At 40.2% G+C, this 25,488-nt stretch overlaps 1 protein-coding gene across 1 annotated transcript in view; it reads right to left on the reverse strand.

The window, feature by feature from the left end:
* The window catches only part of LOC124594922 (tetratricopeptide repeat protein 39C-like), an 86,648-nt gene extending 61,693 nt beyond the window's left edge, over positions 1 to 24,955 (reverse strand). The window contains exons 1-2 of the mRNA XM_047133414.1: positions 24,428 to 24,955; positions 13,666 to 13,803 (exon numbers count right to left, since the gene is read on the reverse strand). Of these exons, the coding sequence (XP_046989370.1) occupies positions 13,666 to 13,803; positions 24,428 to 24,583 (294 nt within the window). The 5' untranslated portion in view covers positions 24,584 to 24,955. The remainder of the gene's footprint in view (positions 1 to 13,665; positions 13,804 to 24,427) is intronic.
* Between the last annotated feature and the right edge of the window lie 533 nt (positions 24,956 to 25,488).

The raw sequence follows: 25,488 nt of genomic DNA on the forward strand, positions 1-25,488 counted from the left end.
ATGGCTGCCAGCTCTGCAGTGAAAACACTGCAGTCAACTGGCAAGAAGTACTGGTCAATATGTCCTCCATGAACATATGCGAAGCTTACATGGCCATCAGCCACTGAGCTGTTGGTGTAAACCACTTCAGAGCCCCGTAACACGTCAAGAATCGAGAGGAAGTGACAGCGGAGAGCGGCGGGGTTAACGGAGTCCTTAGGGCCATGCAAAAGGTCCAGACGAAGCTGCAGCTGAGGCGTACACCATGGAGGCATAAGTGAACGGACCACAAGTAGAGGTAGTAAAGGGAAGGACTCCAGTTCGGAGAGAAGGGACTGCATGCGAACCGCAATCGTTAGCCCCGATCTGGGCCGCCGATGCAGGAGATGGACTGCCGCAGGCGGGAAAAGGAGACGGTAATTCAGATGCTCAGGGGAACTATGAATGTATGTTGCATAACTGGCAAGCAGTTGCACACATCTGATCTGCAGCAGAGGGACACCAGCCTCCACCAGTACGCTGGTCACCAGACTCGTCCTAGAAGCTCCTGTCGCTAATCGAACCCCACAGTCGTGCACGGGGTCGAGTAAATGCAATTCTGAAGGCACTGCCGAACCATATATCACACTCCCATAGTCAGTTCGGAATTGGACAATGGCTCTGTAGAGCTGCAGCAGCTTACAGTGATCTGCACCCCATTTGGTGTTGCTCAGGCAACGGAGGGCATTGAGGTGCTGCTAGCACTTTTGCTTAAGCTAATGAAGATCAGGGAGCCAAGTCATTCGAGCATTGAATACCAGTCCTACAAACTGATATGTCTCCACTACAGTGAGTGGATTGTCATTAAGGTAAAGTGCAGGTTACAGATGAACGTTACGATGCCGACAGAAATGCACGACACACGACTTTGCGGCTGAAAACTGGAAGATGTGAGCCAGAGCCCACGACTGCGCCTTGTGGATGGCTCCCTGGAGGTGCCACTCAGCAACAACAGTGCTGGAACAGCAGTACAAAATGTACAAGTCGTCTGCATACAGAGAAGGTGAGACGGAGGGCCCGACAGCTGCTGCTAGACCGTTAATGGCCACTAAAAATAAAGAGAGATTCAATACAGAGCCCTGTGGGACTCCATTCTCCTGGATATGGATGGAACTAAGGGAGTCACCAACTTGGACATGGAAAGTACGGAGCAACAGGAAGTTTTGGATAAAAACCAGGTGTGGTCCCCGGGGACACCACTCATACAATGTGACAAGGATGTTGTTGTTGTTGTGGTCTTCAGTCCTGAGACTGGTTTGATGCAGCTCTCCATGCTACTCTATCCTGTGCAAGCCTCTTCATCTCCCAGTACCTACTGCAACCTACATCCTTGTGAATCTGCTTAGTGTATTCATCTCTTGGTCTCCCTCTACGATTTTTACCCTCCACGCTGCCCTCCAATACTAAATTGGTGATCCCTTGATGCCTCAAAACATGTCCTACCAACCGATCCCTTCTTCTGGTCAAGTTGTGCCACAAACTTCTCTTCTCCCCAATCCTATTCAATACTTCCTCATTAGTTATGTGATCTACCCATCTAATTTTCAGCATTCTTCTGTAGCACCACATTTCGAAAGCTTCTATTCTCTTCTTGTCCAAACTATTTATCGTCCATGTTTCACTTCCATACATGGCTACACTCCATACAAATGCTTTCAGAAATGACTTCCTGACACTTAAATCTATACTCGATGTTAACAAATGTCTCTTCTTCAGAAACGCTTTCCTTGCCATTGCCAGTCTGCATTTTATATCCTCTCTACTTCGACCATCATCAGTTATTTTGCTCCCCAAATAGTAAAACTCCTTTACTACTTTAAGTGTCTCATTTCCTAATCTAATTCCCTCAGCATCACCCAACTTAATTCGACTACATTCCATTATCCTCCTTTCGCTTTTGTTGATGTTCATCTTATATCCTCCTTTCAAGACACTGTCCATTGCGTTTAACTGCTCTTCCAAGTCCTTTGCTGTCTCTGACAGAATTACAATGTCATCGGCGAACCTCAAAGTTTTTATTTCTTCTCCATGGATTTTAATACCTACTCCGAATTTTTCTTTTGTTTCCTTTACTGCTTGCTCAATATACAGATTGAATAACATCGGGGAGAGGCTACAACCCTGTCTTACTCCCTTTCCAACCACTGCTTCCCTTTCATGTCCCTCGACTCTTATAACTGCCATCTGGTTTCTGTACAAATTGTAAATAGCCTTTCGCTCCCTGTATTTTACCCCTGCCACCTTTAGAATTTGAAAGAGAGTATTCCAGTCAACATTGTCAAAAGCTTTCTCTAAGTCTACAAATGCTAGAAACATAGGTTTGCCTTTCCTTAATCTTTCTTCTAAGATAAGTCGTAAGGTCAGTATTGCCTCACGTGTTCCAGTGTTTCTACGGAATCCAAACTGATCTTCCCCGAGGTCAGCTTCTACTAGTTTTTCCATTCGTCTGTAAAGAATTCGTGTTAGTATTTTGCAGCTGTGGCTTATTAAACTGATTGTTCGGTAATTTCCACATCTGTCAACACCTGCTTTCTTTGGGATTGGAATTATTATATTCTTCTTCAAGTCTGAGGGTATTTCGCCTGTTTCATACATCTTGCTCACCAGATGGTAGAGTTTTGTCAGGACTGGCTCTCCCAAGGCTGTCAGTAGTTCTAATGGAATGTTGTCTACTCCCGGGGCCTTGTTTCGACTCAGGTCTTTTAGTGCTCTGTCAAACTCTTCACGCAGTATCGTATCTCCCATTTCATCTTTATCTACATCCTCTTCCATTTCCATAATATTGTCCTCAAGTACATCGCCCTTGTATAGACCCTCTATATACTCCTTCCATCTTTCTGCTTTCCCTTCTTTGGTTAGAACTGGGTTTCCATCTGAGCTCTTGATATTCATACAAGTGGTTCTCTTTTCTCCAAAGGTCTCTTTAATTTTCCTGTAGGCAGTATCTATCTTACCCCTAGTGAGATAAGCCTCTACATCCTTACATTTGTCCTCTAGCCATCCCTGCTTAGCCATTTTGCACTTCCTGTTGATATCATTTTTGAGACGTTTGTCTTCCTTTTTGTCTGCTTCATTTACTGCATTTTTATAGTTTCTCCTTTCATCAATTAAATTCAATATTTCTTCTGTTACCCAAGGATTTCTACTAGCCCTCGTCTTTTTACCTACTTGATCCTCTGCTGCTTTCACTACTTCATCCCTCAAAGCTACCCATTCTGCTTCTACTGTATTTCTTTCCCCCATTCCTGTCAATTGTTCCCTTATCCTCTCCCTGAAACTCTGTACAACCTCTGGTTCTTTCAGTTTATCCAGGTCCCATCTCCTTTAATTCCTACCTTTTTGCAGTTTCTTCAGTTTTAATCTACAGGTCATAACCAATAGATTGTGGTCAGAGTCCACATCTGCCCCTGAAAATGTCTTACAATTTAAAATCTGGTTCCTAAATCTCTGTCTTACCATTATATAATCTATCTGATACCTTTTAGTATCTCCAGGGTTCTTCCATGTATACAACCTTCTTTTATGATTCTTGAACCAAGTGTTAGCTATGATTAAGTTATGCTCTGTGCAAAATTCTACCAGGCGGCTTCCTCTTTCATTTCTTAGCCCCAATCCATATTCACCTACTACGTTTCCTTCTCTCCCTTTTCCTACACTCGAATTCCAGTCACCCATGACTAATAAATTTTCGTCTCCCTTCACTATCTGAATAATTTCTTTTATTTCATCATACATTTCTTCAATTTCTTCGTCATCTGCAGAGCTAGTTGGCATATAAACTTGTACTACTGTAGTAGGTGTGGGCTTCATATCTATCTTGGCCACAATAATGCGTTCACTATGCTGTTTGTAGTAGCTTACCCGCATTCCTATTTTCCTATTCATTATTAAACCTACTCCTGCATTACCCCTATTTGATTTGGTGTTTTTAACCCTGCAGTCACCTGACCAGAAGTCTTGTTCCTCCTGCCACCGAACTTCACTAATTCCCACTATATCTAACTTTAACCTCTCCATTTCCCTTTTTAAAATTTCTAACCTACCTGCCCGATTAAGGGATCTGACATTCCACGCTCCGATCCGTAGAACGCCAGTTTTCTTTCTCCTGATAACGACATCCTCTTGAGTAGTCCCCGCCCGGAGATCCAAATGGGGGACTATTTTACCTCCGGAATATTTTACCCAAGAGGACGCCATCATCATTTAATCATACAGTAAAGCTGCATATCCTCGGGAAAAATTACGGCTGTGGCAAGGATATGATTTCGTTAAGTCATGTCGCATGCTTTAAGTAAGTCAAAAAATACGGCAACCAGGTGTTGCTCTGGAAAAGGCTGTTTGGATGGCAGACTCGATGGACACAAGATTATCAGTGGTAGAGCAACCCTGGTAGAAGCCGCCCTTACATGGAGCCAGCAAGCCACGTGACCCAACCCAACTGCTGACATACCATACGTTCAAGCAGTTTACAAAGAACATTGGTAAGGCTGATGGGCCAATAGCTATCCACATCAAGCAGGTTTTTACCTGGTTTGAGCACCGGAATGATGGTGCTCTCCGTCACTGGGATGGAAAGACGCCATCGCACCAGATCCGGTTGAAGATGACGAGAAAATGTCGCTCGTAGTCAGATGAGAGATGTTTAATCATCTGGCTGTGAATGTGATCAGCCCCAGGAACTGTGTCAGGGCAATGTGCAAGGGCACTGAGGAGCTCCCACTATGTAAATGGGGCGTTATAGGATTCACTGCAGCGTGTAGTGAATGAGAGGACATTCCCTTCCAGCCGCCGTTTGAGTGTGCGAAAGGCTGGGGGGTAATACTCCGATGCAGAGGCTCGAGCAAAGTGCTCGGCAATTGTGTTTGCGTCGGTACATAACTCGCCTTTATGGTAACAATGGGGACAGCTGTTGGGGCCTGGTATCCGAAAAGACGCTTGATCTTTGCCCAGACTTGGGAAGGTGATGTGTGGCACCCAACGGTGGAGACGTATCTCTCCCAACACTCCTTCTTCTGTTGTTTGATAAGGTGGTGAACACGGGCACAGAGCTGTTTAAAGGCTATGAGGTGCTCCAGGGAAGAGTGCCACTTATGCCGCTGTAGAGCTTGCCGACATTCCTTAATTGCTTCAGCAACTTTCGGCGACCACCAAGGGACTGCCTTACACCTTGGGCACCCTAAAGAGTGAAGGATCGCGTTTTCTGCCATGGAAACAATTGTGCTAGTCACCTGCTCAACCATCACATCGATGTTACCATATAAGGGAGATTCAGCGGTGACAGCAGAGGAGTTCCCCAGTCCACCTTGTTCAAAGCCCATCTGATGCTGGGGCAGTGACAGGAAGATGGGGAAGTGGTCACTACCACACAGGTCGTCACGTGCTCTCCAGTGGATAGATGGGAGAAGTACTGGGCTGCAAATTGATAAATCAATGGCCAAGTAACTACCATGAGCCACACTGGATTGTGTGGTGGCCCCAGTATTTGAGAGGCAGAGGTCGAATTGGGCCAGTAAAGTTTCGACATCTCTACCTTGGCCAGTAAGCACGGTGCCACCCCACAAGGGGTTATGGGAATTAAAATCTCCCAAAAGTAGGAAAGGTTTAGGGAGTCGATCAATCAGTGCAGCTAATATATTCAGGGGTACTGCACCATCTGGTGGAAGATATACACTGCAGACAGTTATTTCCTGCGTCATCCTTATTCTGACAGCCACAGATTCAAGAGGGATTTGAAGGTGCACAGTTTCACTACAGACCGAGTGGATGCTGGGCAGAGGATGCTGTTTTGATCAAGACTGACCCGGATTTCATTTTGGACAAGCCCTCCACCTCCCCAAACTTGTCCTCTAAATGCTCAACAAAAAACTGAGGCTTCATCATCATGAACGATTCCCCATCAGCTCTCGAACATACAAGGTGCTGGGGTGAATAAGATCCGCTGCCATTCTTAGCCTGAGATTCCTCCCATGGTGTGGCCAGGGAGGGGAACGATTTGGGGTCATATTTCTGTGCATTGAATTGAGCTCGTGATCGCTTAGAGACTGCTGGTGGTTCACCACCAGCAAGAGATGATAGACTACGCTTCATTGCGTGTCATCCACCCTGATGCCAACCCACTTCGACCAGGGGCCCTCCACACGGGCACCACCCAGCTGCAGCAAAGGCCACCTGCCAGGATGGCCGTTGCCGGGAGTCCCGATGCCCCAGGGGGATGGGCATCTGCCCTTGGCATATGTGGGGAATTAACAGTGCAGGCATCAGCAGAGCGATCCCTGCATGGTCAGGGGGCTACAACCAAAAGGGTACATGGTGGCCCTATCACAACGGACTGGCTACCATGCTGGGTATCAGGTGCAAAGAAGTCCTTGGTCATCGTCGATGCAGAAATTGACACTGCATACATAGTGCATGGTGGAAAACGTATCCAAGAAGGTGTCCTTGCCCAAGAGATGGAGAATGGGTAGGACTGCAATGCGACAACGAGAAACTGGGCTAAAGATCTCAATGCACGATGGACACGATGCACCTTGTAAGGCACCCTTCCCCAATTGGCAAGCTCTTCGGGAAAAATTTTGAAGAATGGGGTCAAACCCTACAGGAGACCATCACATAAAGGCCAAAACATGTGAAACTCCTTTAGGCAAGAATACCTCAGGGCTATTCTAACTCCCGGACCCGCCGGAGCGGGGGGGGGGGGGGGGGGGGGGGGGGGCAGTTCCAGTTAGACTTTACATGAGATATCACGTTTTTAGAAAAGAGTCGTTTAGCCCAATAGGAAAAACAAACTTGCGTGCTCGATTTAAAATATGTTACATGCCAGTGCGTAATCGAGCTGTCCTGTAAATCACATACAATATTTTCCAATGTGCTTCGACTTAATGCATTAAGTTCGAAATTAATTTTGAGACAAGTACTGATTTTGACAAAAATGAACTGAAAGTTTATATAAAATATTGAGCTTCAGTTTAAATTGAGACACATATCACCGTGTTGATTACGTTGTCTAGCAACACTTTAATGTAGCTTAATTAATAAGTCCCACTTCACACACAAAATGTTACACGTGACCGCATGAGAGCATGAAAGTGTTTTTCTTTCCATAAATGCCAATAAACTGGCAGTTTCAAAAGTTAAATCATCAACTGTTGTGTAACTTCATTGTATCACTAAGGAACTTTTTATATCGTGTCTCTTCATCAACAGATCTCAAAAAGCCGGGACAAAAAAGAAGACGACTACAAGAAGAGGCATCGGTACACACTGTAACACTAAGGTAGCATAAAACTGCATCAAATAGTGCTTGCTTGTCCCAATGATGGCTAAGAAAGAGATTTCACAATGTAAATGGTAAAATAAGCTGCACTTTCTGTCATTCATTCTATAAAAACCAGAGAGATGAAAAGTATCGTCTACTCATAATGATTACAATGTTACTGCTGGTGATGCTTCGTCAATAATAGCAAAAAGTGTGTGATGAATGAGCTTCTCAGTTTTCAGACAACGTAAGTAAGAAAGAAATCAAAGCAACAAGAAGAGGTTACCCTAGGTGAGAATGGAATGAAATTTCTATGCAGTATCTTGCAGTTGGTGTGTTTTCCTCAGAGTTTATTTTTCGGCTGTTTCACACTAATGACCCCTGTAGGCTACTACATAATTCAGAAGGGACTTTTTGAGGTGTAACTATTAAAACAGACTGCTTTTTTAAACATAACAGTACTTGTAGCTGGATCTGACCATAGACAACACTAACTGTAACTTTATTTTACCTTGCAGAATATTTTTGAAAGTCTTAATAAGTCTTCATTGTGAAGCTCAGCAATGACGGTAGTTTAAGGATATGAGTCAAAAAGAGAGGAGAAAAAAAGGTCACAATTCAGTGGGAATGAAGCATGTCAGTTTATGTGGGCTCAATACAGTTTAATCTTACTTCAATAAGCCTAATTACAAAATGATTGAGCAAAATTACTATTTTAATTATCATTGTTACTATGACTGCCACTGATTCCAGTTCAATGTATGAGATCCTCAATGACATCTGGTCTACTTATTGCCACAGGATACAGACCTCTGTACCATCTGTTTCACATAGTTTTCAGAGAAAGCATTTAGTATCATTCACAGGATGTCTTCTCCAGTGTCGACAGTATGATTGGGGAACACATATACGAGAAAATTGAGGTTTCATCTCAAGTTTTCCGTTAGATCTGGGGCAAGCCTGATGGCCATTAGAAAGATCCAATTTTATGTTTATGTCTACTGTCAATACTGAGTCTTGTCCAAACAATCTCACATGCACCATCAGTTTCAATCTTGGAGGACTATGAGTTTCTGCTCTATTCAACAAACACACTATCTCCATAGCTCTTCAGCTAGAGACAGGCAAGTTTTGTGTAAATTATAATGTGCCAAATAATGTGAACTCAGTGATTTTTGCTATCAATGGAAAGTCAATCATTTTTACAAAATATTGCGAAATTTTCCCCATTCCTGCACACAAATCTTATAAATCTGAGACAGCAACTTACTGATATTGTCACATTATAACCAGAATCAAGTCATTATCTGAAAGCAGGTTTGTCAATGAAGTACAACACTTCACACTGAAAGCAAATTTATTATGAACATTAATGCACAGCCAGAATGGAACTGACCCCCTGGACATAGAGTGCAACTGTTTATACAAACATCGAATACCCAGAATGCTGGTATTTATAACAACATAAAACATTACAGAATATAAGAACATTACAAATGTAAGATATTTCATGAATCTTCCAGATGTGATAAATACTTAATAATAAATAATTGCTGGTGGTCAGGTTTGAACTACCGACACGCCTTAGCGCGCTAGGCGGCAATGCTAACCACTACACTATGCTACACAGCATCACACTACATGCATCACAGCTTGCAGCATTGCTCCCTGTCCTGGAGTAGCAGCAACCCACTGTTTCAATAGTCCTCTTCTCACTGGACCCAACTACAGCACCCTGGATCTAGATCTTGTCAATGGCCCTCTGTATGGCACTATTGGTGGATGCTCTTGCTCTGGTTGTGTGTTACATGCTTTTCACTATGATGATCATCAAATGTAGCCCCTTCTATCAAAGTTTCGCATTTGTTGAGCGGGTCTTAAGTTTCCTTGAACCTCGCATCATTGATCTGGGCTGTAGTAGGGCTTCGTATGGATTGTATTGATGATGTCTCTGTGCTTTTGGCTTCTTGATGAAGGGTCGTAATCCTTAACTTTATATGTGACACCCAAAAAGCAATGAAGGGCATGATCAGGCTCAAAGTAGTGCTTTAATAACTTATGCACAGGCATTAAAGTCCATACCAAGTCCCCTTGGCTCCATCTCACTGGATGGTGTTTGCCATTACAGCACTCTGAGTCTTTGTCCTGGGTATCCAGGATCTGTATACAAAGCCAGCTGCATCGCTTCTTTGGTCCTGGTGATGAGGTGTTTCATGTAGTCATCCTGAATATCATCTGGTTGAAACTGGAACAGTACATCCATTGTCATTTCAGCCTCGTGACCATCAAGCAGTGTGAAGTCTATAGAGCCTGGCTTCTCTGTCTTGTATGCGAATGTCACAACAGCTTGTATTATATCCCAATCACTCTGTTCAAGATCAACATGACTGAGAGCATATCTGCAAATGTTTTACTGGCATGTTCTGCAAGATCTTTCATCTGCAGATTGTAGGTAGTTGTCATCCTGTATATGATGTCGCAACACGAAATTATATCTGGTACTATTCTCATCTGAAAAATTTTTCCACGGTCAAGGATCAGCACACTGACTGCGCCATGCTTCAAAATGATGTTTTCTACAAAGGAGCTTCGCAATTTCTGGAGCTTCATCAGTCAGCACAGCTTGGGTAACACAGTAGAGGAGAAGTAGTCAGTGCAGATTATTATCCAAAATGCCTGTTTGTTGAGTTCAGAAACTTTCTCAAGCGGTTGATTCTGATTTGATGCAGAGATGATGATGCAGCAGGCAAGATTAGTAACAGATGCTAGAATTAAGTCCAAAGCACGTGCTTCTGTCTTTGGGATTCCTTATGACTTACATAAAGTCTAACGATCAACAGAGATCTGGCCAGTGACCTGTATCTGATTCTGTATAGTCTTCACAAATACCAGGTGACCAGTTGTTGGAGTGTCATGGAAATGCTTCAGGACAGCTGGCTACAGATGAGCTGGCACTAGCTACAAATGAGCTGGCATGAGGAGCACCTGTGTCCAGCCGAATGGATCATAGTTACTCTTACACAATGCTCTATTTATTAGCTCAAATCCTCCTCTGGTCGGTTTCTCATTCTTCGAGGCTTGTATGGTTTTCAGCACTGCTACACCTACCCTCTGTTCAGCAACAATGTCATTTAATGCAGCAATGACAGAGATTTCATCCATGGTGCTGTGTTCTGCCAAATAATACCTTGAAAGGTAGTCAGCACTCTTGGGTTCAGGTCTGCTTTTGTGTACAACTGAGGCTAGTCAGCCAGTGTATAGGATGGCAATCCGTCACAACAATGAATGGTTTGCTGAATAAATATGGCTGAAATTTTGATGATGACTCAAAAAACAGCATGCCACTCTTTCTCGATTGTATAGGAGTTCATTTTGGACTTGGAGAGTTCTCTGGAAGCATAATCTATCATCTTTTCGACACTGTCCTTAATATGTTCTAAAAGGCCTCATCCCAAAACCGCTACTGTTGGTGTGAAGTTCTGTTTCAGCATTATCGCTGTACAATGCTAGAACTGAAAGTGATATTAGTGTCTCTTTAAGGACAATGGAAGGTCTCTCTTGTGCCTCAGTAAAGGATAATTTGGTGTCTCCCTAGAGTCGATCTTGTAAGGGATATGCCTTTGTGCAGAAATCCTTTATGAATCACTTGTAATCCAAGCAAATTCTGAGAAAAACTACTCACATCACAAATGTACTTCACAATCCACTAGATACTTCGATGGCGACTGCACCTTTCAACACAATCAAGCACCTGTTCATAATGCACTGCCTGTGGCAGAATGGTTACACGACAGTGACATCCCCGTAATGGACTGGCCTGCACCGAGTCCTGATCTGAATCCTATAGAACACCTTTGGGATGTTTTGGAATGCAGATTTCGTGCCAGGCCTCACTGACATACATTGATGCCTCTCCTCAGTGCAGCACTCTGTGGAGAATGGGTTGCCATTCCCCAAAAAACCTTCCAGCACCTGATTGAACATATGCCTGCAAGAGTGGAAGATGTCATCAAGGCTAAGGGTGGGTCAACACCATACTGAAATCCAGCATTACCGATGGAGGGCACCACGAACTTTTAAGTCATATTCAGCCAGGTTTCCAGATACTTTTGGTCATATATTGTAGGTTAGAAGAGGGAACTGCAGCACGAGTAGCAATTTATCCCTTCAGTGTCATCATCATTCAACCCTAGACTTTCCATTGTTTGACAATGCTTTTTGAGTGCTAAGATATTTTAGTGTTATCTCAAAAATTCAATTTATCTCCCAAAATGCCAAAAGTATAATTTATGCAATCAATTAATTAATGAGTAAGATTAATTTCACTTTAGGAAAAAAAACCAGTGGTAATCATCTGTGAGTTATCCAAAGTGCTCAACTGTATCAACCAGTCTTTACTATTACATAAAATGAAAATACAGAATTACGCGTAGTTCCTTGCAGCAGTGTAAGTCATTTCTGACAAAGAGAAAGCAAAGGATTATCACAATATCCAGCGAAGGAAAGTACTTCTTGAAGTGGAGAAGTGTTTCAAAAGGGTTACTATAAGGCTCAAACTTAGGCCCAATCCTTTTTCTTTTTTTACATAAATGACTTACCCACAAACATACATTATCATTAAGTGTTATTTGCTGATGATACATCAGTACTGACAGAAAATAAAAACACAGAAGAAATGCCTGAAAATGTCATTAACACTCTACAAAACCTATCTGCCTGGTTCCATCTAAATGGTATAAAGCTAAATATCAAGTTGGTGCATAAGTTTGTAGCATTTTTGTTTTGCACATTGGTATTCTGCTTGCTATGGGTTTATTTACTGATTGTCATTGTTTAATTTGTAGTTCACTGTTACTATTTGAGTTTACATACTGTCATTTGGCGACAGTGGAGCTGTGGTTGCTAGAAAACGGAGTGCCAATTGGAGAAATCAAAACATTTCCAACATATTCTCCTGTTTGAGTTCAATACAGGGGTAAAAGCAGCAGAGGCAGCCAGAAACTTTTGTGCTGTGTATGAGGCTAATACCACAGTACATAGCATTAAAAAAATGATTTTCTCATTGTACAGAGGTGTTTCGACATTAGTGACTCATCACATTGACGAAAACCTTCAGGGTTTCTTTAAGATTGTTTAAAGACATTAATCCACAATCTACATCAGTATTCACAAATGTGACACACTGTGATCATTACACCATCGTGCAACATTTGCATGCAATGGGGGAGGTTCAATAATTGGATATATAGGTACTACATGCTCTAAGCCAAAATCACAGGAAGGTGCCCCAGTATTAGCAGATGGCTGTAAAGAGTGAAGGAGAATATATCATTGGTGACTAAAGACTCTGTTATGTGTATCTGCTGTGTTTATCAATCTTGCAGAAAAACACTAAGAACTTATGCACCAACCCAATATTACAAACACAAAGCTGTCAGTTCTAGTATAATATATTTGTCCAATGAATACCCGTTTATCATCTGCATTTCTTCTTGGTGTAGTAATTTTAATGGCCAGTAGTGTATTATGATTATAAGCTGGTGAGTCTCCTGTACACTAAGTCAATTATGTATGTTATGAGACAATAAAATTATGATTCTACATTACATCCTCCAACACTTTCTCAGGCTCAGATTCACAAGAAAGTAACTTCTGCCTAGTGCTGTTCTGTTCTCAATGACTAGACACTGTTGAAGTAGTAAACATTTTCAAAATTCACCACTGAAATATAGAGGCTGTGCCAGGAGAAATGGTCAATATTCAGGGATATGACAGGAATTATAATTTGAAACAAAACAGTCTAGTGAACATGGTCTCTAAAATGCATACCTTAAGAGCTACAAGCACTTGTTTAGTAGAAGAGATGTTTTTCACAGTAGCAAAAACGAACAAGAGCTCATAGCTCTAAGTTATGCACTTTACAGCCCACATTTGCTAGGCTTTTTCAGTTTGAATGACCATTCCTGTTGTATTCTTGAATACTGACCATTCCCTGTGGGACACCACGTGTAACTATGTAATAATCACTGTTAACTTTCACACAGTTTTGACGCTCTTAATTCTTTCAATTTTTATTTTGTTTCACTTCTATCTACAAAGACTTCCCTTGACATAATTTGGATAATTTGCCGATTCACACATTTAAATTGAATAAGTGTGCCTGTATTAACAAAACAACAGCACTAACAAATAGCATTTAGCTTCTTATGCACTCTTTGTAATTAAATAATAATGTACATACATCTTATTCCTCAATCGTGTCATCAAATGTTTGCAATACATTTGCTGTGTCCATCTAAGTAAATTGATTGAGTTTAATTTATGTTACATTCACCCAGCATTGTACTTGTTTCCAAGGCTCAAAATTGTAAAGGGATATTACATAAGCTTACCATTCCTGTATCACCGCCAAAAACTTTGTTCTTTACAGTCTTCAGCCACCCAATGTCCTGAGCACAGCGTTTCTCCATATCACGCAAAGTTTGTAAGGACTCTTGCAGTTTTTCCTCTTCAAATGTCATCAGTGCATTCTACATCAAGAGATAAAAGAACATAACAAATTAGTTACCTAAATATGTTTACAAACATGGTTCAACAGAAACATACAATACAGGCATCAACTTTGACTCATGATGTAACAATGTTGTGTTCTGTGACATTATGGATAGGGTGTGTACATGAAGATGGCATCTGGTAGTACATCATAGCACTCTACTATTGAATTTCAATGTTTCAAAATATATAGACATAGGCCTAATTATGTGTACTTCTGCAATCAGAATTGGTTGCCATAAAAGTTTTCCGAGTATTGTACCACATCATAATGTATAAAAATGGAGAAAGCAACATTTCGACCATTGTTAATGGCCTTCTTCTAGGTATAACGGTGTGCTTTAGCTGTGAGGAATCACTTATATTTTATCATTGCCACTCACTGAGAATGACATTATAATTTTGGAAGATTGTAATTGTGATTGGTCACTTGAAATGAAAAGACCAATCACAACTACGATCTTTCAAAACTTGTTCATCGTGTTGTTATTAGTGACTGATTGCAATTGAAGCTAGGTAGTGGTGAATGCTTTGTTTTGTGGTTTGGAACTGTTAGTAGCTGTCATGGATATGACAAATTCACTGAATGCTGCTATGGGTGAAGTTATGACCAGTACCATTGACATTCTGCAACTATATGGCTTGTGGATGAATTTGTATAGTGTCACAAATGTGGTAAATACATGAAGCTGACAAAAGTTGCTGCTTGATTTTGTTTTATTCTTGCTTATTTTGAAGGAGTGTATGATTTAATTTATGTTAATTTTATTTTTTATTTGTATTTTGTGTTGGGCATTGATGGGTGAGTGGTTTTTTGATGGGCAGATTGTGATACAGAGAGGTTAGGATAGAGGGTCTTCTTATTTTGTGTTTCAGTGTTCTGTTCATTAATGAGTAGTGGCTTTTTGGCTAAACTTAAGTATAAGTCAGGGTCAAAGAAAATTTGCCAATGCTAAATGGGGACTGTAGAAGCAATTCTTGCAGATTACGTAAGAACTAGTGTCACAAACTGATGGAAGTGGTGCCTCTTTCAGTAATGCATGAACTAGCATAGAAAAAAATTGGACATGGTGCCTGATTGATCTGTAGCACACCCTATAGCCTAGGTGAGGTGGTGAAGCCAATCAATGTGAATGGGAGAAAACTGGGAGTGGCGATGGATCGGTCTGTAACATAGTGCAAAGTCTAACTAAAAGGTTCAGATGTGACAGTTTGGTTGTTCACAAGCAGGAATCACAATATTTGGTGGGGTGCTATAGAATGATCAGATTTCAGAGGTGGTGGTTAGCCAAAAACTAAGAGTACAACTTACATTTCACAGAACACCCCATTTTATATTACAGAATTCTTAACTATATTTCATTTTGCCACTGCATTTATTTATTTTCTTGTCATGACAATGTTAATCAAATGCTATTTTCTCATTTGTTCTGCCATGTTGTCTCATCAGTCAACACATCCATTGCCAACAACTATTACATATTTTGTATATTTCTCATAAAATATAATTTTAAGCACACTGTAAAGCAATTTTTATGATTTATACCAGTAGATGTATTTCTTACCCACATTTCAATACCTTACAAATGATTGTAGTATATGTGAATCCCTTAACAGGGTCCAGATGTTTTCTTAAGCAGTTGTTTTATTTCCCAATAGTCTGGATTTTTTGTGTGTGATGGCAGATATTGATTGGCAAGTACATATTTTTGATTTTTTTGTTTGTTTCAAAGTGTTTCACATACTTTTATTTGTTGTAGCAGCTTGTGATTTGGTTTTATATGTAATTAATATTAATGAATCAACATATGAATTTGTGGCTTGGGTGTGGCAGTCAATAATATTTACTTAGGGATAAGGGTATCGTGAAATTTGTTCCAGCTATATAGGTCAAGTGAAGATTTTGATACCAGCATTTACAGCAAGGTCTGGCTATTTCTCTAGCGACTTTTCCAATACCACTTTTGCAGATTCACTTGTTCACTGGGACTGTAAAGTTCAATTTCCCACCTAATTCTTTATTTGCCTTTATTCCATACCCACATGGGGTCAGCATGGTTATTATCAGATTTGATGTTCTTAATTTTATTGGGGGACTGGATGCCCTTCCTGTCAACATCCCTGTAAACCTCCGCCCCCCCCCCCCTCCTCGGAATGGAATTTTTTTCGGGCGGGCTGATTTGACTTTGAGCTGGTGCACCACCTGAATTGCAGAAGTGGCACACTAACATCTGTGGCTATTTAGGTAGGGGACATTTTTTTGATGCCTATTGTGGTTATCCAGTTGAGTATAGTTCAGTTCACATAATCAGATTAATTGTAGGTGACAATACTGAATTGTGTGGTTTTTATGCGACCTTTACGTAATATTGGCATTAATGATTTCTTGCATGTTTCTTTGTTTGAGTGCATGTGCCAGGTTATGTAATGCCATTTGTTTTGTTTCTCCCCATCCAATTTCCCACCCTCCCAATTTCTGTGAATCTCCTGTTAGCCTCATGCTTGTCTTGAAATTATTATGATTAAATTTTGAATTTTTCTCTCTTTTGTTAATTGCAATGAATTTGTGACATTATGGGTGCCAAATTGGATAGAGGTGATATGGCTGTATCCACCATCTTGATAGACCAAAAATCAAAGCTGATGGCTAGACCAAAAATCAAAGCTGATGGCTAGTATCAGACATTTTTGTATTTCTAACAAGTTGTATGCACTTAACTAAAATCTGCCACAAATAACAATAATCACATGAGAAACCAGGAAGAAACACAACAAACAAAATTATTTCTTTACACTACACATTAATTTACAAGTTAATGAAAGTCATAGATGTAAGTGGTAGCACTGCATGCTTTTGCAATGGCAATCATTTTCAGTTTTGCTTCATAAGTGGACAGGGAGGAGTGGGGGAGGGGGGGGGGGGGGACTTCTCTATACACTCATAAGCATGATGATAGAATACATATTTCAGCATGCCTCAAGCTGATTTTATCCTCACATCAGGTGAGACTAATATTAATAGTTAAACTCTCTATGTACAATATATTTTATTAAATGTATATTATATGTAAGGTCACTACAGTGTCTATTTACTCACAAAAATATTGGGTGAACTGAAACTACCAATAGTGGGTGTTGGCTTCATTCTGTGACATAATGATGATGTGGTGCGTGACATCATACAAGTGCACACAGGTAAAGAACAGAACAGTTGGTTGGGGTAACAGAGCAATCTAGCAGTCTGTAGCCCAAGATCTAGGTTAGATTGATAGGCCACAATTTGGTGAAGCCAATGAATTCATTAGTACAAAGCCAATGAATTCGATTAGAAAATCACCAAAGAATGTGAATATGTAATCTCAGTTGTCACACTGTACTAATCTGTATTGTAACCGAGAACTAATTAAGGTTTAAAGGTGACAGTTTGGTTGTGAGTTGGCAAAATGGTGTCATTGTTTATTACACCTAAAGAGGTTTTGTGGAGATAGTTGTCATTGAGAGAAGCAACGTAAGCTAAAACTAAGTTTGATGGTTGGTAAAACCATCACGTTTATCACAGCAAAAAGCTTTTGTTGTTAAAAAATATTTGTACTGGCATACTTTCCTGTAGCATAAGCTACTGCCTGGGTAGATTGGAAGTTGACAGTTTTGGTTGGAGTTCCAATGCAAAAAATGTGTCATCCGAAGCTCTCTCTCCCTCTCTCTCTCTCTCTCTCTCTCTGTATTCATAGTTACATACATAGTTGAGGGGCATGCATGAAATGGAATCAGTGCTTCAACGACCGATTCATCAGTATGGCACGTTGCCCAAGGTCTATGCTCCGTAAGATGTGACGTCCGTGCCATCCACGTCGCCACGAAACAGGCACTTCAACAAGATGCAGCAACCGCATATTAGATGCTCTATCACTCCTAGGCTGGCCGTGTTAATCAGCACCATGCTCTGGCCAGTCCTGCTTGTACAGCCCACGGACAATCTCCACGCCATTCAGCCTCATTGCCTCATTTTTAATTGCCCCCGTTCTATACCAACTGTCAGGCAGTATGGTTTGCTCTACGCAAGTGCTTGATGTCTGCCCATGGGATTGATGGTGATGATGCAAGATTTATGACCTTACTTGGCCACCTCAACAGCGACCTATTCCTGGCAGCACCCATTCACAACAAATACGAAATGACTAAGGCTTTGCTGCTCCAGTGCCTCTCATGCTCCCCAGAACAGCAGCGACATGTAGTTATGCACTAAGAAACCTTCAGAGAAAACCCGCCAGCCACACTCTGGTGATGCCTACAAATACAGATTGATCCTACGCTGATGCCTGACTACATATTCTGGACACTGTGGCCATTGAAACTTCCCACATGTGCCCAGACCGTATTGCTATCACACAAGGATGAACCCCTCAATGCCAGACTCCGCCTCGAGTAGACATTTCCTATGCAATCCACCTCTGAGAAAACCAAGGATGACTTACTACACACTATTACACTGACTCATCTGTCTCCCAATGGCCACCTTGCTGTAACAGTGGATGCGAGTGACCTCACTATCAGTGCCACGTTACAACAGGAAATAACCAGCATTTCCCAATGTCTGCGGTTTTCTCTTGTAAACTTTCAGACACACAGGATAAGTGATCAACCTTTGACTGTGAGCTACTTGCCATGTACGAGTTCGTCCACTAATTTCAAGATGAGTACAGGGCGTACACCCCTTACTGTTTACATGGATCATTGCCCCCTGGCTAACATTTTGCACAACCTGTCTGATGATCAGATGGTAGAGCACTTGCCCGCGAAAGGCAACGGTCCCGAGTTCGAGTCTTGGTCAGGCACACAGTTTTAATCTGCCAGGAAGTTTCATATCAGCGTACACTCCGGTGCAGAGTGAAAATCTCATTCTGTCTGATGATCCCTTCCCCAGGAGGCCTCCTGTCTGCCTCAGAAATTACAAGGTCTCTGGCATCATTGCAGTCATTGCCCCACAACAGATCAACACCGACACCTCACCTCTTCGCAACACTTCCCCTTCTCCTGTGCTCTGCACTATGGTCAAAGGGGCCTCTATGGCAATGTGATGACTATACGTCATCTCTGATTGAAGAAAAAGACATCGCTGCCCTGTGCAGTAGAGTGAATTATAATATCTGTCACCTTTTAGTATCATCAAACCTCTGACCGGTGTAGATCACAATGTAATTCTGTCCAGCAAATAAAGTAAGGGTTTGTCTTTCATGCTCTGTGTACCATTTATAACATGAAACTTCCTGGCAGATTAAAACTGTGTGCCCGACCGAGACTCGAACTCGGGACCTATAACATATTCACTGCCACTGGTACCACTTTCCCTATAGCTGCAATGCTTAAAAAAAATTTCACTGTTCTGAGACAAGAATACTCTTCTTTTAAGGAAGAAAGAATTACTTGCAGATATACCCAAATTGATACTTTACCATGTTCCAAATCATCAGATACAACAGGATAATTTCTTATGCCAAGCAACTGCAGTGAAAACAGCAAGTTGGTTGTGGGACCAGTGAGCAGTCTGGATATCATCTTGAGAAATCAATTAATAATTTTCTGCAAAGTCCACTTGCAAAACTACTTAATTATTCATCAAATTTAATTTATCTTTTTATGACAACATGTCTTTTAAAGAAAGGAAGTTGTTTCGAGACTTCTAGCACTGGTTGCCTCACATTTGAGGATTTTTCAGGTAACCTGTGTCATTTGCTTTCCACTGGCGTAAAGTTGCAGGCTTTTCCAAGTTGCTTTCTACAAAAAAAGTTTGAAATACACGTGTATCACAATATTCACAGTGATCATTAATAAAATCTTTATTTGCTGGATCACATGTTCCAGCACTAATAAGTTCATTGCAACTTCTTGGAATATGTTTTTCTGTTAATGCACCATAAATGCTTGAAAGCAAAAATTCCATGTTTGGATGATATTTTCAGAGACACTGTGAGGCATTTTTGAATATGGCAAAATATGTTTAGAACTTCATGTAAAGTATGTGGATTTCTTCACTTTGTAACGCCAGGGATATCTTCAATGAAAAGAGAGAGTGCTTCTGAGATAGGCATAAGGAGAATGCTTCTTCACTGATGTGAATCCAGAAGCCTTGACTGAACACAAACCATGTTTTGCTGGTTCTTGATGACTAATGTTACCTCTCTGATACAAATTTATCATTTTCTCATCTATTTCTTTGCAACTTGATGTCACATTTACTTTTTTCTTTAAAAATTTCTTTGCATCTCATACCATTTCTAAATTTAACTGTCTGGCCACAGCTCCCCATTTACTAAGGCTCTTAGGTAATGCTTTCTTGACTTTTTTCACTGTTTGTCTAATGATTGTCAACATGGGTAAGCTTTGTTAGGAGATTCATTATCATTGACTTTAATCATGGATTGTTTCTTCCTCTCCCGATATTTACATTTTTTTTTTTTCCTTTCACACAATTTTAATTTTTCCTTTTGCTGTTTGCTTTGTGGGGTGTCCTTTCCAAGATTAATTTTTCATTGTTGTCTTTTTTCGGCATGTCTCTCTTTTTCATGTTTTAGATACTCTTGATACCTCCCAGGATCTGTTTCAGTCGGTCGGTATGCAGCCACATGCGATGATGAACTCATCTTTAAATTTGAAAAGATTATTATTTTATTAATATTTATCACCAATATTATCAAAATGAATTGTTATATATTTGATTTTAGCAAAGAAGAAACCAAACACAATGACGATAAAGTAATTTTTGTGGATTATTAGTCGCTGTCATTTGCTGTGTTATGGTTGACACAGATTTTTGAAACGTCTTAATTTATAAACAACAGGAACCTTAGAAAAGTTCTCCCTATAATACAGTTTGGTCAGGTATTAACTAAGAATATTCAGACTTGAGAAATTTGGTGATCAATAATGGCTTCATAATAAAACCTTCCATTGCATTTTGTTAAGTGTGGCACAAAACAAAAATTGAATAAGAAAACTGTCTTACCTTCCAAATTAATATCCATACCCTTTATTTCTTTCCTAACAATGCCAGTAATGTCTTTAACCGATGCAAGGAGAAAAAATAAAATTTGTATGTATTTAAATGAGATCAAAAGAAAGCGTTCTTTCCCTTCTACTAAAGAGATTTATGATTTTACACTGCTATTTATAATGTTGGTCTGTATCTAATTACACAATTTAGAACTTAATCATCTTTATTAAACACAGTCTCTCTTTCTCCTGCCATTCAATATTGTAATCATGTGTGACAAGCTTCCTGCATTTCTACCCATCCCCATCATATATTTAAACAAACTTAATTGTCTTAAGGCAAATCTTTCTTTCAAAATGCTACAGGAATTAAAATTCTTTCCTACAGGATCTATAAGTTGGAATTACCATGCTAATTTTATTTTTCATCTATTTGATAAAATCTTCCCAGTGCTGTTTTGGTAATTTTATCCACACTGTCTCATAATATAAAAGTGTCCTTGTATGGAGTTAAATTAAGTAATTGTAGGTTTACAGCGTGGCACAATTTAAAACTTTGATATATCTCCTACTGTGTTATTCTAAGCAGCTTTCATTGTAGTTATTCAGTCATAATGATTTCCTATTCATGGACTGGAACAAAATTATCCAGAAAATCGCCCAAAAGCTCTGATGATGGCTGCAAAAGTGTGTTCTTGTTGTTGTGGTCTTCAGTCCTGAGACTAGTTTGATGCAGCTCTCTATGCTACCCTACCCTGTGCAAGCTTCTTCATCTCCCAGTACTTACTGTAACCCACATCCTTCTGAATCTGCTTAGTGTATTCATCTCTTGGTCTCCCTCTACGATTTTTACCCTCCACACTGCCCTCCAATGCTAAATTTGTGATCCCTTGATGCCTCAGAACATGACCTACTAACCGGTCCCTTCTTTTTGTCAAGTTGTGCCACAAACTCCTCTTCTCCCCAATTCTATTCAATACTTCATCATTAGTTATGTGATCTACCCATCTAATCTTCAGCATTCTTCTGTAGCACCACATTTCGAAAGCTTCTATTCTCTTCTTGTCCAAACTATTTATCGTCCATGTTTCACTTCCAAACATGGCTACACTCCATACAAATACCTTCAGAAACGACTTCCTGACACTTAAATCTGTACTCAATGTTAACAAATTTCTTTTCTTCAGAAACACTTTCCTTGCCATTGCCAATCTACATTTTATATCCTCTCTACTTAAACCATCATCAGTTATTTTGCTCCCCAAATAGCAAAACTCCTTTACTACTTTTAAGTGTCTCATTTCCTAATCTAATTCCCTCAGCATCACCCGACTTAATTCTACCACATTCCATTATCCTCGTTTTGCTTTTGTTGATGTTCATCTTATATCCTCCTTTCAAGACACTGTCCATTCCGTTCAACTGCTCTTCCAAGTCCTTTGCTGTCTCTGATAGAATTACAATGTCATCGGCGAACCTTAAAGTTTTTATTTCTTCTCCATGGATTTTAATACCTATTCCGAACATTTCTTTTTTTTTCTTTACTGCTTGCTCAATATACAGATTGAATAACATTGGGGAGAGGCTACAACCCTGTTTCACTCCCTTCCCAACCACTGCCTCCCTTTCATGTCCCTCGACTCTTATAACTGCCATCTAGTTTCCGGACAAATTGTAAATAGCCTTTCGCTCCCTGAATTTTACCCCCTGCCACCTTTAGAATTTGAAAGAGAGTACTCCAGTCAACACTGTCAAAAGCTTTCTCTAAGTCTACAAATGCTAGAAACATAGGTTTGCCTTTCCTTAATCTTTCTTCTAAGGTAAGTCATAAGGTCAGTATTTCCTCACGTGTTCCAACATTTCTGTGGAATCCAAACTGATCTTCCCCAAGGTCGGCTTCCACCAGTTTTTCCATTCGTGTTAGTATTTTGCAGCTGTGACTTATTAAATTGATAGTTCTGTAATTTTCACATCTGTCAACACCTGCTTTCTTTGGGATTGGAATTATTATACTCTTCTTGAAGTCTGTGGGTATTTCGCCTGTCTCATACATCTTGCTCACCAGATGGTAGTGTTTTGTCAGGACTGGCTCTCCCAAGGCTGTCAGTAGTTCTAATGGAATGTTGTCTACTCCCGGGGCCTTGTTTCGACTCAGGTCTTTTAGTGCTCTGTCAAACTCTTCACGCAGTATCGTATCTCCCATTTCATCTTTATCTACATCCTCTTCCATTTCCATAATATTGTCCTCAAGTACATCGCCCTTGTATAGACCCTCTATATACTCCTTCCATCTTTCTGCTTTCCCTTCTTTGGTTAGAACTGGGTTTCCATCTGAGCTCTTGATATTCATACAAGTGGTTCTCTTATCTCCAAATGTCTCTTTAATTTTCCTGTAGGCAGTATCTATCTTACCCCTAGTGAGATAAGCCTCTACATCCTTACATTTGTCCTCTAGCCATCCCTACTTAGCCATTTTGCACTTCCTGTCGATATCATTTTTGAGACGTTTGTCTTCCATTTTGTCTGCTTCATTTACTGCATTTTTATATTTTCTCCTTTCATCAATTAAATTCAATATTTCTTCTGTTACCCAAGGTGTTCTACTAGCCCTTGTCTTTTTACCTACTTGATCCTCTGCTGCCTTCACTACTTCATCCCTCAGAGCTACCCATTCTTCTTCTACTGTACTTCTTTCCCCCATTCCTGTCAATTGTTCCCTTATGCTCTCCCTGAAACTCTGTACAACCTCTGGTTCTTTCAGTTTATCCACGTCCCATGTCCTTAAATTCCCACCTTTTTGCAGTTTCTTCAGTTTTAATCTACAGTCCGAGTCGGCAACAGAAACCAAAACATTGCATTAAAGCAAGTGTTCAGTTCACAGTGCTGTGGAATGTGGGAAAAAAACCGCAATTGGCGTTCATAAGACGAAGAACAACACCTAAAATGCAACAGGAGCGTAATATGTAAAAAATTGTCCACGCAACCTGCCACTGATGATGCCTTGCAGAAAATAAAGGGGAAACGTGTATGGCACTAAAATTGTGTTTTATTCAGTTGCTGTCAGACGGCCCATAAGTAAAAATTATCGATATTCCGTAATACATCTACCTAATTTATTTTAATTGTTTCAATAGGTCTGTTTCTTCTAAATCATCTACCACAACAACATAAAGGAAATGTTCATTTAATCGTCCTAAATGCATATTTATCTCTGTCATTCTATTATCACAACCTCTTATTTAATTCGTACTGGCGTGGGGAATTAATATCCATGGTTCGAATGAACTTGGATTAAGATTTCAACCTCTTCTTATCAAAAATTCTTACAATGAAACCAAGATAATCATGAATCAACTGTAAACGTGATAACTTAAGTAATTGCACTAATGTCACAATATCAAAGTCTACGTATATGCATGTACCGGAACTCTATTGCTACTGTTTATGGCAAATGATACGTCACTGGCCAGTCACGACTGGATGGGCTGTGTCACCAAAGCAGATGTTTATTAATTATTCGATGAACATGGACTAGGCTACGGAACGCTGCTGCTATGACACCTACAAAAAAATCAGGCCAGAGGCAGGCTTCTTTTACAGATCAGTACTCACCATGAAAGTAACGAAACAATAGCCCGCTGCCATCTGCACATTGTCTTTCCTTTCACCAAACAACTGTTCAGCTTCTGTAATTCGATTATTTAGAAGCAACTGAATTCCTTCCCTCGCCAAATTCCAGTTGTAATCACTCTTTCCATTCACTTGCATTCTGCACCGTTGTATTTTACCAGCTACGGGGACCGAATTATTGTCAAACTATATAGATTTGGTTAAGACATTGGTAGCGTTAACTGTTTTCTGTGTTGAATGGTACTCTTAATAATATGAATACAATATCAGTATACGGCATGAGGTTCACCAACAAAATCTACATAGACGTTGATCATTTCGGCAAGTGGTCTTCAAATCATAATACCATTTAATTTCTGCTGGTCAACAAACATAGAATTTATGTCGTACTGTGCGATGTATGACCTCAAACTTGTTAACATATCCATGTATCAAACTACGGTGACATACTCCAACTACGTTTGTTTACTTGGCCTGACATACTCTTCTGTCACACAAGCCGAAAGTAACATAAACTTGCCAAAGATATTCCAACGTAGATAAAATCATTGGTGAACAGTAAAACTATAACTTTGATATTATCGATCACTATCAGAGTATTTTAGTTCTTTATTTATCCATAGATCCTTTACAAAATCTTTCTCTTATACACACGCACACATTGTCTCCTTCGGCTAGCTACAGGACCTTGACGATAGTTCCACCGTTCTATAGAAGTTCTATGTTGTCCCCTTGGTTCGTTTGAGAAAAAGCTGAGTGTGGTATCAAGAATTTCAAGAATTTTATTCATCATAGATCATTTTACAATGATATTGGCTTAGCTTACACCGACGAATAATGCATATAGCTTTAGAACATACATAATTAACTTCTTATTCTTGATGAATGCATACAAGAACGATCTCCGGAAGAAACTAAAAGGGGTCGTACTGAGCTTAAATTATTGTGGTAAAGATAACAAAACTAAGCATGACAGAGAGTTCACATGTAGGTCCACAAGTTTGTGAGGCAGGATTGATTGGTGTCTGGGAAGTATGATCTGG

Source organism: Schistocerca americana, chromosome 2 (assembly GCF_021461395.2).
Source record: "Schistocerca americana isolate TAMUIC-IGC-003095 chromosome 2, iqSchAmer2.1, whole genome shotgun sequence".
NCBI classification, from domain to species: Eukaryota; Metazoa; Arthropoda; class Insecta; order Orthoptera; family Acrididae; genus Schistocerca; species Schistocerca americana.